This window comes from Erythrolamprus reginae, chromosome 11, assembly GCF_031021105.1.
Source record: "Erythrolamprus reginae isolate rEryReg1 chromosome 11, rEryReg1.hap1, whole genome shotgun sequence".
Lineage (NCBI taxonomy): Eukaryota > Metazoa > Chordata > Lepidosauria > Squamata > Dipsadidae > Erythrolamprus > Erythrolamprus reginae.
In genome coordinates this window covers 8,163,584-8,180,832 of record NC_091960.1, presented here as the reverse complement: position 1 = coordinate 8,180,832, position 17,249 = coordinate 8,163,584, and the positions used below count along the sequence as shown (strand labels likewise).

The following is a 17,249-nucleotide window of genomic DNA, read 5'->3' as shown; positions in this document are numbered from 1 at the left end:
TAGAATTTGCATTAAATGGAACTACTGGGAAATTTATTTATTTTATTTATTTATTTATTGGATTTGTATGCCGCCCCTCTCCGTGGATAAGAGAAAGGCGATGGAAGTTGAATAATGTTAGATATAATATAGATAACCAACATAATTAATATGTCGATAGAAATAGCCATAACAACACCCTATGGGTAAAATGTAAATATTGATACATCGACTAAGGGATGTATATTTTTAAAAGTTTTATATATTTTTTGTTTGTTGTTGTTGTGTATTTGTTGTGTTTATTTTTGCCTTTTTCTTTTGTATCGTTCATTTTTAAATTTAGAATTCAATTAAAAGAGAGAGAGAGAGAACCAGAGTGATCATGTGATGAATTTTTGGGTGTGTGGTCAAGGGATGAACCTTAATTTGGTTGGAGAGCTGTAGGAAAATTTAGTATTGGGTTGACTACAGTTCGTAACCAACATGGTTCTCTTAATAAATTGGAACGTGGAAAAAGGCCAAGGTTTGGACTCTGGTTTATTATTTTGATGTTATTTGGAACGCCGACAGACACATTCTAAACTGAATAAAGCACCTACTACATCTGCACCTCTATAACTGTCTGCAACCCAACAGGACCGACACAGACTTCAGAGGAGACTCAGAACCGCAGAAAAAACAATTGCTGCCAACCTGCCTTCCATTGAGGACCTGTATACTGCACGAGTCAAAAAGAGGGCGGGGAAAATATTTACTGACCCCTCACATCCTGGACACAAACTGTTTCAACTCCTACCCTCAAAACGTCGCTACAGAGCACTGCACACCAAGACAACTAGACACAAGAACAGTTTTTTCCCCGAACGCTATCACTCTACTAAACAAATAATTCCCTCAACACTGTCAGACTTTCTACTAAGTCTGCACTTCTATTCTACTAGTTTTTCTCATCATTCCTATCACCCATTTCCTCCCATGTTGACTGTATGACTGTAACTGGTTACTTGTATCCTAAGGTTTTTATTAATATTGCTTCTTCATTGCTTATTTGACAATCATTAAGTGTCATACCACATGATTCTTGACAAATGTATATTTCATTTTATATACGCTGAGAGCATCTGCACCAAGACAAATTCCTTGTGTGACCAATCACACTTGGCCAATAAAATTCTATTCTATTCCTCTCTATTCCTCTCTATTCTATTCTATTCCTCTCTATTCCTCTCTATTCTATTCTATTCTATTCCATTCCATTCCATTCCATTCTATTCTATTCTATTCTATTCTATCCACACAGCCAAGATCCTTCTGGCTGTTTCAAACTTTCTTTATTGGATCAGTTTAACTTCAACTCTGCCCGACTGTCACTTTTGTCTTTTCTTTTCTTTTTCTTTAATGTTGTAGCATTAAAAATGCCGAAGTCAGAAATCCCTGTGACCTATTGCAAATCTCCTGGAGCTTTATCAGTAAATCCAGCCCTAATCCTTATGTATGCAAATGACCCCAGTCTTGGACAGCTGCCAATTCAAACCAGATTTTTTTTTCCTTAGGAAAAAAATGCTGAGACTTAAGCAAGGAAGCCACAAGCTAGATATACAGCTCAAAAACATATATTTGTTTTACAACACAACACAATATGACTCCAAGCAAATCAAACTTTTGCGAAATCAAACTGTCCACTTAGGAAGCAACACTGATCGCCAATCAATTTCACATGTTGTCAGCACATTCAACTTTGTACAGAACCAAGTATTCAATGAGAATACAGTGATACCTCATCTTACAAAAGCCTCGTCATACAAACTTTTCGAGATACAAACCTGGGGATTAAGATTTTTTTGCCTCTTCTTACAAACTGTTTTCCCCTTACAAACCCACCGCCGCTACTGGGATGCCCTGTCTCCGGACTTCCGTTGCCAGCAAAGCACCCGTTTTTGTGCTGCTGGGATTTCCCTGAGGCTCCCCACCATGGGAAACCCCACCTCCGGACTTCCGTGTTTTTGTGATGCTGCAGGGGAATCCCAGCAGTACAAAAATGGGTGCTTCGCTGGCAACAGAAGTCTGGAGGTGGGGTTTCCCAGCGAGGGGAGCCTCAGTGAAATCACAGCATCACAAAAACACAGAGGTCCGGAGGTGGGATTTTGAGGACTTCGGTGTTTTTGCGATGCTGCAATTTCACTGATGCTCCCTTTGCTGGGAAACTCCACCTCCAGACTTCCATTGCCAGTGAAGCGCTCATTTTTGCAATGCTGGGATTCCCCTGCTGGGATTCCCCTGCAGCATCACAAAAACACGGAAGTCCGGAGGTGGGGTTTCCCATGGAGGGGAGCCTCAGGGGAATCCCACCAGCGCAAAAACGGGTGCTTCGGCTGGCAAAAGGGGTGAATTTTGGGCTTGCACGCATTAATCGCTTTTCCATTGATCCCTATGGGAAACATTGTTTCGTCTTACAAACTTTTCACCTTAAGAACCTCGTCCCAGAACCAATAAAGTTTGTAAGACAAGGTATCACTGTATTTCATTCATTCACATCTAGCATGTGTTCTTGAGTCTTCCCTTTATTTTTTTCGAGCAGTGTCTCTTTCCCTTTGTGCTGAAAGCATACAGGTAGTTCTCGACTTATGACCACAATTCAGCCCAACGTTTCTGTCATTAAGTGAGACAATCAGTTTTGCTCCATTTTGTGACCTTTTTGCACCCACAATTGTTACATGAATCACTAAAATTTGTAACACGGTTGTTAAGTAAATCTTGCTTCCCCATTGACTTTGTTCGTCAGAAGACTCAACTCCCCAACTCCCCAACTCTGTGACACTTTCAAGAGGAGATTGGACTGCCGTCGACTAAACAATGTCGTTTGGCGGGCCCCAGGGGAAGAGCCTTCTCTGTGGCAGCCCCGGCCCTCTGGAACCAACTCCCGCCGGAGATTAGAATTGCCCCCACCCTCCCTGTCTTTCGTAAACTACTCAAGACTCATTTATACCGCCAGGCATGGGGGAGTTGAGATATTCCTCCCCCCTAGGCCATTATAAGTTATGCATGGTATGTTTGTGTGTATGTTTGGTTTTATAAATAAGGGTTTTTAGTTGTTATATTATTGGATTGTCACATGTTGTTTTTATCATTGTTGTTAGCCGCCCCGAGTCTACAGAGAGGGGCGGCATACAAATCCAATAAATTATTATTATTATTATTATTTGGCTGGGATGCTATAGGATTCCTGCTCAGGCAGGGGGTTGGACTTGATGGCCTGCATGGTCCCTTTCAACTCTAGCAATAAATCAATAAATCAATAAATAAAAATAAATAAAAGGCAGCAAAAGAGAATCACATGACCATGGGCCACTGCAGCCATCATAAGTATGAATCAGTGGCCCAGTGCCTGAATTTTGAACATGTGATCATAAGGATGCTTCAACGGTTGTTAAGTATGAAAATTCTTGTCATTTTTTTCAATGCCGCCGTAACTTTGAACCGTCACGAAATAAACTGTTGGCTAAACAAAAATAGGATAAAAAAAATTAAACACATTTGCATAGGGGTGTTGTATGGAAAATATGTAGCGACAGGAAGATATAATAGAGATATAATAGAGATTAAAGAGTGGGAAAATATAAAAGATTAAAACTACGGATGAGCTTGTTTATAAAGGTGAACTATATCAACTATAATATAAAATTACTTAAAATTAAGAATCTTTATCAAGCCAGGCTTTCATGGTTTTTTGGAAGGCCAGGAAAGTGGCGGGCAGTGTGAATCTCCGGAGGTAGCTGATTCCAGGGAGCTGGCGCCACCACAGAGAGGGCCCTCCCACACAGCTCCACCAGTCAAGATTGTTTGGCTGGCAGGACCTGGGGAAGGCCAACCTTGTGGGCCCTAATTGGTCGCTGGGAAGTATGAGGCAGAAGACAATCCCGTACGTAGCTCGGCCCTGTAGGGCTTTATAGGTGATAAACAACACCTTAAATTGCATTCGGAGACCGACAGGTAGCCAATGCAGCTTGCAGAGTGTTGGTGTGATGTTTGTGTATCTAAGCACACCACAACAGCTCACGTGGCTGAGTTCTGGACTAGTTGTAGCCTCCGAACACCGAATAAGTGTGAGAAACGGTCATACGTCACTTTTTCAATATTGTTTTAATTTTGGATAGTCACAAATGAACTATTGTAAGTGAGGACTACCTGAATATCTTGTATGTTTGGAGGGGAAAATGTCGAGTTAGGCATTTTCCAAATTTTGGGCAAACCAAGCCCCACCAAAAGTTCTCTCTCAGTGCCCTGGAGATTTGGCAACATGAAAATCCTCCGTCTATTTTCATAGTGATCACAGCTTGCCAAAGGAAAAACCCAGAGCTTAGAAACTGACTTCTGACACGATCACATCCAATGACATTTCTCTCACAGTGGTTTCTGTAAAGCTGCATTTGAGCTGCCCATAATCTCTGTTTAAATACAAAGTGAACATCAGATACCTGCATAATGCTAGTCAAATTTTAGGATTGAGAAAAGCGTAACAACAACTGAAATCAACAGTGTACGTACAATACATTCCCTTAATTTCTTTTCTTTTCTTTCTTTCTTTCTTTTTTCTTTCTTTCCTTCCTTCCTTCCTTTCTTTCTCTCTCTCTCTTTCTTTCTTTCCTTCCTTCGTTCCTTTCTTTCTTTCTCTCTCTTTCTTTCTTTCCTTCCTTTGTTTCTTTCTTTCTTTCTTTCTTTCTCTCTCTCTTTCTTTCCTTCCTTTGTTCCTTTCTTTCTTTCTCTTTCTTTCTTTCTTTCCTTCCTTCCTTCCTTTCTTTCTTTCCTTCCTTCTTTCCTTTCTTTTGGTATATTTTGCACACTTTATCTTGGAAACAGATGCCAAGCTGTTAGGAAAACTGGAAGCTTTCGAGCCTACGCTATCGAAATGAAATCTGTGAACACATCTTCACGTTTTGGTCCAAGATGGGCAGAGGACTGAAGATACAGCACAGAAAATGCATGGATGCAATCTCCCGCAACTCCTTCTTCACCTCTTCATTTTTTTCCCCATCAGGCATTTATAATACTACGAAAAAACATGATAGCATGGCCCTCCCAAAGGTGCTTTTTCAAGAGACAACTAGACATTCTGGTTTTTCTTTGAAGACGTTTGGCTTCTCATCCAAGAAGCTTCTTTAGAGCTGAAGAAAAAAAATATCTTCGATGAAAAACCAAGAAAAAGTCCAGTTGCCTCTTGAAAAGCCACCTTTGGAACTACCAGGACCTGGATGGCTGAGAATCCCCATAGAGATGATAGCATAACATTTTCTGGTTTTCCTACTGCAGTGTAGAAAGTTAGTACCTACGCCAGGGGGTGGCCTGCTAGCCGGAACGCTAAATTGGGCTCGCCACTGCGGCTCGTGAGTCGTTGCGGGGCCATTGAGATTTTGCTTCTGCATCTGTGAAATTTGAGAGATTGCGGGAACTGGGCATGGATAGCCTTGAGAAAAGGAAGGCCAGGGACATGATAGCTGTATACAGGTATATGAGGGGTTGCCACAGAGAGGAGGGGGTCACGCTATTCTCCAGAGCACCAGAGGGCCGGACGAGGAACAACGGCTGGAAGCTGACCAAGGAGAGATTCAACCTAGAAGTAAGGAAGAACTTCCTGACGGTCAGAGCGATCAACCAGTGGAACAACCTGCCTGCGAAGGTTGTGAACTCCCCAACTCTGGACACTTTCAAGAGGAGATTGGACTGCCATTTGGCTGGGGTGCTTTAGGATTCCTGCTCAGGCAGGGGGTTGGACTTGATGACCTGCATGGTCCCTTTCAACTCTAACAATAAATAAAGTAATTAATATTATTATTATTATTATTATTATTATTTATTGGATTTGTATGCCGCCCCTCTCCGCAGACTCAGGGCGGCTAACAACAGTGCTAAAACAACATGAACAATCCAATTAATAAAAACAACTAAAAAACCCTTATTATAAAAAACCAAATATACACACAAACATACCATGCATAACTTGTAATAGCCTAGGGGGAAAGGATAACTTAACTCCCCCATGCCTGGCGACAAAGGTGGGTCTTAAGTAATTTGAGAAAGACAAGGAGGGTGGGGGCCGTTCTAATCTCTGGGGGGAGTTGATTCCAGAGGGCCGGGGCCACCACAGAGAAGGCTCTTCCCCTGGGGCCCGCCAAACGACATTGTTTGGTCGACGGGACCTGGAGAAGGCCAACTCTGTGGGACCTTATCGGCCGCTGGGATTCGTGCGGTAGAAGGTGGTTCCGGATGTATTCTGGCCCAATGCCATGTAGGGCTTTAAAGGTCATTACCAACACTTTGAATTGTGACGAGCCGCCACGGCGAACCCAATTTAGCATTCCAGCTAGCAGCCCACCCCTGCCTACCCCTCTCCTAGAAGAATGAAAAAAATTTGAGAAATATTTTAAAGATGCGACAAAATGGACAATACAAAATTGGTACCGGTACATGGCGGATCATATTAAATTTGAGATTATGGACAAGAGGATGAACTCGGCTAACGAAACTGATTTGCGAGAACTGATGGGACGATGGGGCAAGGTAAGAGGATATGTGGTCAGTAGAATTCGAGACCAAGGTATAAAGAATGAATTAAAATCACTTTATAGTATGTAAAAAGATATATTGCTCTTGAATTAAAATGATATATATAAAATATGCCCACATTTTGGTGGAGGGGTGCAAATGTTGTTTGGTGGTGGGCACAAATCACCGAGCACTTGTTGTATGTTGTGTGAGTGTTTTATATTTTAAAATCAATTTAAAAATTATTTTTTAAAAAAAGAGAAATACGGTGATGCCTTGTCTTACAAACTTAATTGGTTGTGGGACGAGGTTCTTAAGGTAAAAATTTTGTAAGGCGAAACAATGTTTCCCATAGGAATCAATGGAAAAGCGATTAATGTGTGCAAGCCCAAAATTCACCCCTTTTGCCAGCCAAAGCGCCCGTTTTTGCGCTGCTGGGATTCCCCCGCAGCATCACAAAAACACAGAAGTCCAGAGGTGAGGTTTCCCATGGAGGGGAGCCTCAGGGGAATCCCAGCAGTGCAAAAATGGGTGCTTCGCTGGCATTGGAAGTACGGAGGCATCCCAGCGGCGGTGGTGGTTTTTTAAGGTGAAAATAGTTTGTAAGAAGAGGCAAAAAAAAATCTGAAACCCTGGGTTTGTATCTCAAAAAGTTTTTATGACGAGGCATTTGTAAGACGAGGTATCACTGCATTTTAAAAGGCAGGATAAAAAAAAATCCCCTAAAAGAGAAATAAAAATCTTAAGGGAGACAGAAACCCAGAGCCCCAATTCCCTGCCCCCCCAAATCAGGTAAGACGGCAAGAGGAACACCATCTTGCTTCAGGTGCCCCCAAATAGTAAGATCTCTCCAAAAATAAGGCCAAGGGCCTATTTCAGGATTCAAAAAAATATAAGACAAGGAGTAGGAGAGGGTTTTTTGCAACATTCACCAGTTTGAGGACCGCTAGTAAGTCACTTTCTTCAGTGTTGCGCTAACTTTTAACTGTCACTGAATGAATGGTTGAAAATTGAGGACTACGTGTAGAAAACCACACACACAAAAAAAAAACACAGAAAAGAGGCCAGAGACAAGGCCAAGAAGATGCAACTATAATTATATCACAGGGAGAAGAGATAGTAAGAGTGTAATTATCTATTGGAAAAAAGGCTAGAAGTCTTCGCTATCCACTATATTTCTTCATTATCCTTTTTTTCCCTACTCTTTTTCTTTCTTTTTTTAAAATTTGTGTGTGTATGTACGTATGTACGTACATACATACATACATACATACATACATACATACATACATAGACTGATCAAAAAAATAAAGGGAACACTTAAACAACGGAATATAACTCCAAGTAAATCAAACTTCTGTGAAATCAAACTGTCCACTTAGGAAGCAACACTGATTGACAATCAATTTCACCTGCTGTTGTGCACATTCAACTTTGTACAGAACAAAGGATTCAATGAGAATATTTCATTCATTCAGATGTGGGATGTGTTCTTTGAGTGTTCCTTTTATTTATTTATTTTTGAGCAGTATATATAATATTACATATATATATATATATATTGAAAAGATGCAAATATAATTAAATCAAGTGATTCCTGGTGCATTTTTTAAAATCCTAGCATATTCAGTAATGGTGCTCTTGTATTGTGCTATGTTAGGAAGACATATAATATTGTGTTGGGGGAAAAAAGGTTTGGATGACAGAACTGGAATAGGTAGGGAATTTAATTAGTTCGATTTACATGTAAAATTTCTCTGGGATACAGAGAAAATTTGGCCTATCAGACAAAGCTGCCCTGTGAAGCAGTTAATTCCTAACTCTGGCTCCTTTGAGATGGTGTATTTCAACTCCCAGAATCCCCCAGCTAACTGTCAACTTACAAAGCTTTCAAGTCACCATGAACAGGAGTGGGAAGGGGGGAGAGAACTAATAGAGTTGCTTGGCTGCCCCAATTGAAAATACATTCTACACATACGTTTCTCCAGATTGTATCCTAGGTTACTGGAATCACAGGAGAGGTGTGAGTTTTACAGCCCATCAATTTGGTTCATTGGAGAATGTGATTTATGACATGCCCAGGGAGGAGAAGGGAGACAGGGACTTGGGGACCCATAAATTACATGATGTCAGTTCTGACTCCATTGGACTATCGCCGGAATGTTGCTCCTAATAAATGAGTGGATTTCTTTTGAAACTTGGCTTGTGGCTCATGAATTAATTAGGGCATCTTTGGGAAACTTCATACTAGCGAGTTGAAATTCACAATTTTGAAAGTGGCCCAGGATGACAAAAAACATCCATTCATCCAGCCCAGGAAGACCTAAAGAGAAACTTTTCTACTTCTTCTCAAACTCCCCTGCCTCTCAAACAGAAACTTCAGAGCTTCATACTTGTGGTAGGAATTTTCTACCTCCAATTCCTTTTCTAGACACAGAGAAAAAATTAGCACCAGAGTTTCATGCCTGGCTCCACCCGACACTCAAAACTATCTCAGTTTACACATCTAGTGGACAGTATTCACACAACATGCCAACTTTGGTAACTTTTTAACCTTGTTTAGTGGTTTGTGGTTTCGTTATTAGAATAAACAATCTGGCCCATTGTGTGAAGCCGCTCTACTCGGATCACTTGCAATATAAACCCAGAAAATGGATAAATGCTATAACTAGGCTACCCTATGTTGTGTGAACAGAGCCAAAGGAAAGCAGTGCTAAAAAGATTTATGGAAGAAATTCCATCTTTGCTTGACAGACTTTGTCTCATGCATCTTACTCTAGTTTTTAGCCCCAGCCATTTGTCTTCTGGTACCTGGAATTTCAATCTCTCAAGGCAGAAACCTGTCAAACTATAAGAAGTAGGATAAGCATATTTGTCACACAAAGATATCTTCCATTTCCAACCATCCTTCTCTTGGGGAAAGCAACATGTTGGCCGTATTCACACGACATATTTAACCAAGTTTGATAAGGGTCTAGGGCCTGCGTTTGCATAGCATGCTATGCTTGGCAGATTTCAGCCTGGGCTAATTCTTTTACACCTTGCATGAAACCAGGATATGTTTAGGGTTTAATAGATTGTGCAATATCAGAAAATGCATAAATTCAGTAAGGTGGTTAAAGAGACGGTGTGAATACAGCCATTGTCAACCTTAATAAACTTTATAAACCTACCATTATAAGTATAAGTAACTTTATAAACCTACCATGATAAGTATAAGTAACTTTATAAACCTACCATGATAAGTAAAAGTAACTTTATAAACCTACCATGATAAGTATAAGTAACTTTATAAACCTACCATGATAAGTAAAAGTAACTTTATAAACCTACCATGATAAGTATAAGAAACCTTCCATGATAAGAAAGACATTTTGGGCTTGTTATGCTAGCAGAAGATCGGTTGACACACTCTTAAGTTTATCTTTGCCACTAGAAAGAGCATTTAAATTTTTGCATGCTATCTCTAAATACTGATTTCTACACTTTACCGCGCACACCGAGTTGTTTGAATATGCAGAAGTACTGACTAAGCACATCTGCGATCCCGTATTCCAAAGTGCAATCGACAAAAAGAACCTTAAGAGTGTTTTTCAAATAAAAATATTTTTTTTAAAAAAAATCAGAACAGAGACAGAAATACGGAAAACCATTCAGGGCGTTGGTTGTTTTGTGAAGCAATTGACCACTGAGAGAGAAGTCATTAAGTCAGCTGGTTGTGTGAAGGGGCTTGTCGGGAGTAGGGAAAAGGTTTTGTGAAAAGTGCAAAACAAAACAGAAGCAAATTAAACAGCTGGCAGATGTCCCAAGCCACGATTTTTCCAGCGAATAATATACCCCACCCCACCCCTAAAGGTAAAAAGCAAGGAGATTTCCAGGATGGTCCAAGAGCCAGACCATTTGTTCCTATGTTTTTAGTCTTTGTTTCTGAGACAACATAAAGTGACCTCTGTTAATCATTGGCAGAAGTCAGTCTTACCCCAAATGAGCTTAAAATGCCATGCCTGAAAAGTTCAGATTTCTTTCATCCTTCTTCCAAAGACGCTGAGATGGCAGCAAGGAGGATCTCGAGGGTCATTGAGATGCAGCCCGAAAGTGCAGAAAGCTGGACCACTTTCATGCGGTGAGTTGAACTCGATGTTCAATGTTTCTTGTGAAGACGCCAGCTTCGAAGCCCAGGCTACGAGACCCGACCAAAACGATTTGAGTCTCCGCCTGGTCCTTGGCTGCGAAACTGGCCCACATCCCCTGAAATAACCTGGTTAAAATGAATGTCAAGATTCTCAATCTAGTAAACAACCAAAATATAAAATAAAAAAGGAAGGGACCTCTCAAATGTAGCCTCCTGGTGAGAAATTGCCACCAGAAAAATAAAAAGAGAGAGAGAGCAAAAAAAACCCACCCCACAACCCCTTCCCTAACAACAACCCCAAAGAAAATTAATAATCATAATAATAGCGATCACAATCAAACAACCCTTTGTGGAATCAACATTCCAGGTTCCGTGCATTTTCAGAAGGCCAATCGGCCCAAGGAAGAGGAGGAGATCTCTCTATTCAACCGCAGAGCTTCAGGAGAAGGGGGACAATATTGCGCGGCCATCCACTGTTTGAGCCCTGTGTCTTTGCAGTTGTGTTAAAACCACAAGCAGTTCAACCGAAAAGTGTCTGAGATGATGAAGGGTGAAGAGAAATGGCGGTAGAAACAAATGCATATTTTTTTTTGTCGTCGTTTTGTTTTTCTTCTATCCCTCACAGTGATGGGTTCTTGATAAATTTTCGTTTCTCTCTCTCTCTCTCTCTCCCTCTTTCTTTTCTTCATTTTTTTTCCTCTCCAGAAAGTAGAGATGTCTTCCTCTCTCTCTCTCTCTTTCTCCCCCTCTCTTGGATTCTTTCCCGTTCACCGTTTCCTTGTTCTGCATCATTTCCCCAGCACCCTAAATCTTAAACAACAGAGTCACAAAAACGGATGACAACAGACCCAAAAGGACTGGAGGTTCTGTGCTGGCCACCGCTACATTGTCCAGAGAACCCGGTCCTGGGAGAGAGAGAGAAAGGAAAAATGTGTATTTGTATTTATTAGATTTGTATGCCGCCCCTCTTCGAAGACTCGGGGCGGCTAACAACAATATAAAAAGACAATGTAAACAAATCTAATATTAAAACAATCTAAAAAACCCCAATTTAAAGAACCACTCATACATACGCTCATGCCCTCATCACCTCGAGGCTCGACTACTGTAATGCTCTCTACATGGGGCTACCTTTGAAAAGTGTTCGGAAACTTCAGATCGTGCAGAATGCAGCTGCGAGAGCAATCATGAGCTGCCCTAAATATGCCCATGTCACACCAACACTCCGCAGTCTGCATTGGTTGCCGATCAGTTTCCGGTCACAATTCAAAGTGTTGGTTATGACCTATAAAGCCCTTCATGGCACCGGACCAGAATATCTCTGGGACCGCCTTCTACCGCACGAATCCCAGCGACCAGTTAGGTCCCACAGAGTTGGCCTTCTCCGGGTCCCGTCAACTAAACAATGTCGTTTGGCGGGACCCAGGGGAAGAGCCTTCTCTGTGGCGGCCCCGACCCTTTGGAACCAACTCCCCTCAGATATCAGAGTTGCCCCCACACTCCTAGCCTTTTGTAAGCTCCTTAAAACCCACCTCTGTCTTCAGGCATGGGGGAATTGACATTTTCCCTCCCCCTAGGCTTATAAAATTTATGCATGGTATGCTAGTATGTATGATTGGTTTCTAAACTGGGGTTTTTTTAAATTAACTTAAATATTAGATTTGTTTACATTGTATTGCTTATGCTGTGAGCCGCCCCGAGTCTGCGGAGAGGGGCGGCATACAAATCTGATAAATAAATAAATAAATAAATAAATAAATAAATAAATAAATAAATAAATAAATAAATAAATAAATACAAGCATACCATGTATAAATTCTATAAGCCCAGGGGAAAGGGAAATTTCAATTCCCCCATGCCTGACAACAGAGGTGGGTTTTAAAGAGCTTGCGAAAGGCAAGGAGGGTGGGGGCAACTCTGATATCTGGGGCGAGCTGGTTCCAGAGGGTCGGGGCCGCCACAGAGAAGGCTCTTCTCCTGGGTCCCGCCAAACGACATTGCTTAGTCAACGGGACCTGGAGAAGGCCAACTCTGTGGGACCTAACCAGTCACTGGGATTCGTGCGGCAGAAGGCGGTCCCGGAGATATTCCGGAGTTGTTAAGAGGTTGCCATTGTTGATGTTCTGGTTTTAATGAGCCATAGCAATTGCATTTAGACATACAGAGGGGTGGACAAAAAAATTGGAAACACTTGACTTTTTGGCATCATAAACGTTTGTACATGTTCGAATCAATCAAGACTTGACATATTTTAATGTTTTTTTAAATTCTGTTATTTGATATGTTTTTTTTAAACTACCTTTTTTTTTTTTTACAGAAATTTAAGGAAATTGGTTATAACCTTCTAGAAATGGCAGATCTCTCAGACTTTCAAAGAGGGCAAATTGTTGGTGCTCGAATGGCAGGCGCTCGTGTAACAGAAAGTGCCACAATGTTTGGCGTTTCAAGAGGTCATGTCTCAAAAGTCATGACTGCTTTTGAAAAAGAAGGGAAAACGTCCTCAGCCAAGCACAGGTCTGGTCGAAAGTCGAAGTTGTCCGAGAGAGACCGTCGGACTCTAAAGCGAATTGTTAGAGCGGATCGCAAGACCGCAGCTCCTAAAAATCACTGCAGAGCTCAATAGACACGTACAGAACCCAGTTTCCACAAAAACTGTTCGAAGGGAGCTTCACAAATCTGGATTCCACGGAAGAGCTGAAAGGTGTTTCCATTTCTTTGTCCACCCCCTGTATATACTACTTCACAGTCCTAATGGTTTGCCGTATCGCCCCCAAGAATCTGGCTTCTCCTTTTGCCGGCCTTGTAAGGATGAAAGGCTGAGTCAAACTTGAGCCAGTCAAAATCAAACACCTGGATGTGGGCAGAGTTAAACGTCAATATAGATCCGTGGGGTGTTTTTTTCAAAAGGCGACAGGACTTTGTTTTTACACTAAAATAATAATATAATAATTAATAATAATTTATTGGATTTGTATGCCGCCCCTCTCCGTAGACTCGGGGCGGCTAACAACAATAATAAAACAACATGTACAATCCAATAATAAAACAACTAAAAACCCTTATTTATAAAACCAAACATACATACAAACTTACCATGCATAACTTGTAATGGCCATGGGGGAAGGAATATCTCAACTCTCCCATGCCTGGTGGTATAAATGAGTCTTGAGTAGTTTACAAAAGACAGGGAGGGTAAGGCAATTCTAATCTCCGGGGGGAGTTGGTTCCAGAGGGCCGGGGCCGCCACAGAGAAGGCTCTTCTCCTGGGGCCCGCCAAACGACATTGTTTAGTCGACGGGACCCGGAGAATGCCAACTCTGTGGGACATTATCGGTTGCTGGGATTCGTGCGGTAGCAGGTGGTTTCCGGAGGTAATCTGGTCCAATGCCATGTAGGGCTTTAAAGGTCATGACCAACACTTTGAATTGTGACTGGAAACTGATCGGCAGCCAATGCAAGCCACGGAGTGTTGAAGAAACGTGGTCGAATCTTGGAAGCCCCACGATGGCTCTCGCGGCTGCGTTCTGCACAATCTGACGTTTCCGAACACTTTTCAAAGGTAGCCCCACGTAGAGAAAATATTTCGCTTCTCATGCACAAAGCTTCTTCAGAACTGAAGAAACCTCTTAGATGAGAAGTGAAACCTCTTCAAGAAAAAACCCATGTCCAGTTGCATTTTGATTTTTTTAAAAAAAGCATGGGACAACCATGACCTGGATGACTAAGAATGTCCATAGACAAATCTATCCAGAGGACCTCCAGGTGAGGTTGTCTCCAGGTACCACAAGGAGCTATGCCTTTTAAAAGTCCTGTAGGTGGGGGCAAAATTTACGGGAACCCTCGGCAGTTTGCAAAAGCATTAGAAGAGAGGGAGAAGGAAAGACTCACTGATAAGCCGTAAGCTGACATTGTAGGAGCCCAGACTATTAGAAGCCAGGCAGGTGTAATTTCCATAATGTCGAACGGTCACGTTTGTGAAGAGCAATATGGAGCGCGTGCGTTCGTTCTGGATTTGTAGTCCATCCGAGCCACTAGTTAATCTGCTAGGAAGAGGGAGACAAACGACAAAATAAATAGTTAAAGTATTGTGTGCAGAGCAGGGCTGGAAATATAGAAACATAGAAGACTGACGGCAGAAAAAGACCTCATGGTCCATCTAGTCTGCCCTTATACTATTTCCTGTATTTTATCTTAGGATGGATCTATGTTTATCCCAGGCATGTTTACATTCAGTTACTGTGGATTTACCAACCACGTCTGCTGGAAGTTTGTTCAAGGCAACTACTACTCTTTCAGTCAAATAATATTTTCTCACGTTGCTTCTGATCTTTCCCGCAACTAACTTCAGATTGTGTCCCCTTGTTCTTGTGTTCACTTTTCTATTAAAAACACTTCCCTCCTGAACCTTATTTAACCCTTGAACATATTTAAATGTTTCGATCATGTCCCCCCTTTTCCTTCTGTCCTCCAGACTATACAGATTGAGTTCATTAAGTCTTTCCTGATACGTTTTATGCTTAAGGCCTTCCACCATTCTTGTAGCCCGTCTTTGGACCCGTTCAATTTTATCCATATCTGTCCCTCGAAGAAATCCAGTTTCACACCTCTGAGATATTCACACACACACAAACAGAAAGAGAGACCCCAAATCCCCACAAACACCTCAGTCTCTTCATCACTAAATAATATCAGATACTCCACTCCCCAAACAGGTTTGTGGAAATGCTCTTCTCCTTCACAGCAATTTCTGCAGTCATTTCTCTTTCCTCCAATTGCATATGAATTAGAAAGATGCAGAGATTTTCTGTCCAGTAATATAAAATTCAATATCTCACAGTCGTTCATTTTCGTTTTACTGGATAATTTTCAAGCAGTGGGGAAAACCTATAAAGTGGTGATTAATGTTTCTTGGAAGGTTTGCTAAACCTCCAAAGATTTTCATCTGTATCCCATACTGTATAGGCAAAGGGTTCTTGGGGCGTGAGAGAGTTTCTGTACATGTTCCAATGCTTCGGGTTATCATTTCAGATTTTGGAAAATAGGATCCGAAGCAGTTTCAGGCCCATGGTTATTTCAGGTCACACGGTGTTGTGGTTCAGCCTGAGTCAGATGAAAGACCAGCTGCGTCTCTGCTGGCTCCATGCCCGGGGGAGGATGAGAGCGGAGAGGAAAGTGACGAGGAAGAAAGGCCTGGGAGCCCTGGGGAGGGGCTCTCTCAAGCCAGTAGCTTGGATTCTCTAGAGTCTCTGGAGTCATTGGATGATGAAGCACAAGCTGTCATTAGTATGCGACAGAGACGCATAGATCAAAGGAGGAATCAATTGAAGAACTATTATCAGCGTTGAACGAGGAACACCAGGGGGTTGGGTGTGGTCCTCATTAGCAGGGAAGGGTTTATAAGGCAGGCAAACTCTTTCGGCAGTGTGGAGTGTTATCAGAGTGGAGTTGCTGTTATCTGCATTGTCTCAGCGTTTCTGTTCCTGGCTCGTGGCCCAGCAGTCTTGAAGACCCGTGGGAGGTTTGTGCCTGTTAGCAACAGCTTCGTTTGTCATCAAGGATCCTGTGTTTTTGTATGAACAATTGCCTTCGTGTATCTATTTGGAGTTCCAGTGTTTTCCTGATTTGTAAGGACATATTCTGTTGGCTTCTTTTCTCTTTACCATTATAAAACTGTGTTTGGATTCTACCAGTGTGTCTGGCTTATCTTTTTGGGTTGGTCATAGCTTCCGGAGTGACCCAGACAGAACACACAAGGAAACACCAGGTTAGAGTAAAACGAGGCTACCGTGAAGAAAGAGATTTCCCTGATACAGTGTTCCCTCGATTTTCGCGGGTTCGAACTTCACGAAAAGTCTATACCACGGTTTTTCAAAAATATTAATTAAAAAATACTTTGCGGTTTCCCCCCCTATACCACGGTTTTTCCTGCCCGATGACGTCATATGCCCTCGCCAAACATTCGTCCGCCTTTAATAAATATTTTTTTAATAAACTTTAATAAATAAACATGGTGAGTAATAATATAAATGGTTGCTAAGGGAATGGGAAATCACAATTTAGGGTTTTAAAGTGTTAAGGGAAGGCTTGTGATACTGTCCATAGCCAAAAATAGTGTATTTATTTCCGCATCTCTACTTCGCGGAAATTCAACTTTCGTCGGCGGTCTCGGAACGCATCCCCTGCAAAAAGTGAGGGAACACTGTATACCTTTTTCTCGATAGAAATGGGCTTCCCAAACCCTTGCCCCCGCTCACAAGAAATATGAGGAAATTAAAAATAGCAGGATTCACCATTAAACATTTTTCTGTGTAACTCTGCTACAGGATCTTGCCAACCTTGGCTACTTTAAATAGTATGGACTTCAACTCCCAAAATTCTATGCTGGCTAAGGAATTCTGGGAATTGGAGTTCACATCTCTTATAGTGTCCAACATTGTGAAAAAAAATGTGATTTCAACTGTGTCACCAGGTGAGAAGTTGAGACTCTAGAAAGAGTGCAGAGAAGAGCAACAAAGAGGATTAGGGGACTGGAGGCTAAAACATATGAAGAACGGTTGCAGGAACTGGGCATGGCTAGTTTAAGGAAAAGATAGCAGTT

General features: G+C 41.7%; 1 protein-coding gene across 1 annotated transcript in view; it reads right to left on the bottom strand.

Annotated features, from left to right (window-relative positions):
- Positions 1-11,455: 11,455 nt before the first annotated feature.
- The window catches only part of IGLON5 (IgLON family member 5), a 156,288-nt gene continuing 150,494 nt past the window's right edge, over positions 11,456-17,249 (bottom strand). Inside the window, 2 exon segments of the mRNA XM_070765009.1 lie at positions 11,456-11,556; positions 14,540-14,694. Coding sequence (XP_070621110.1) covers positions 11,456-11,556; positions 14,540-14,694 — 256 coding nt within the window.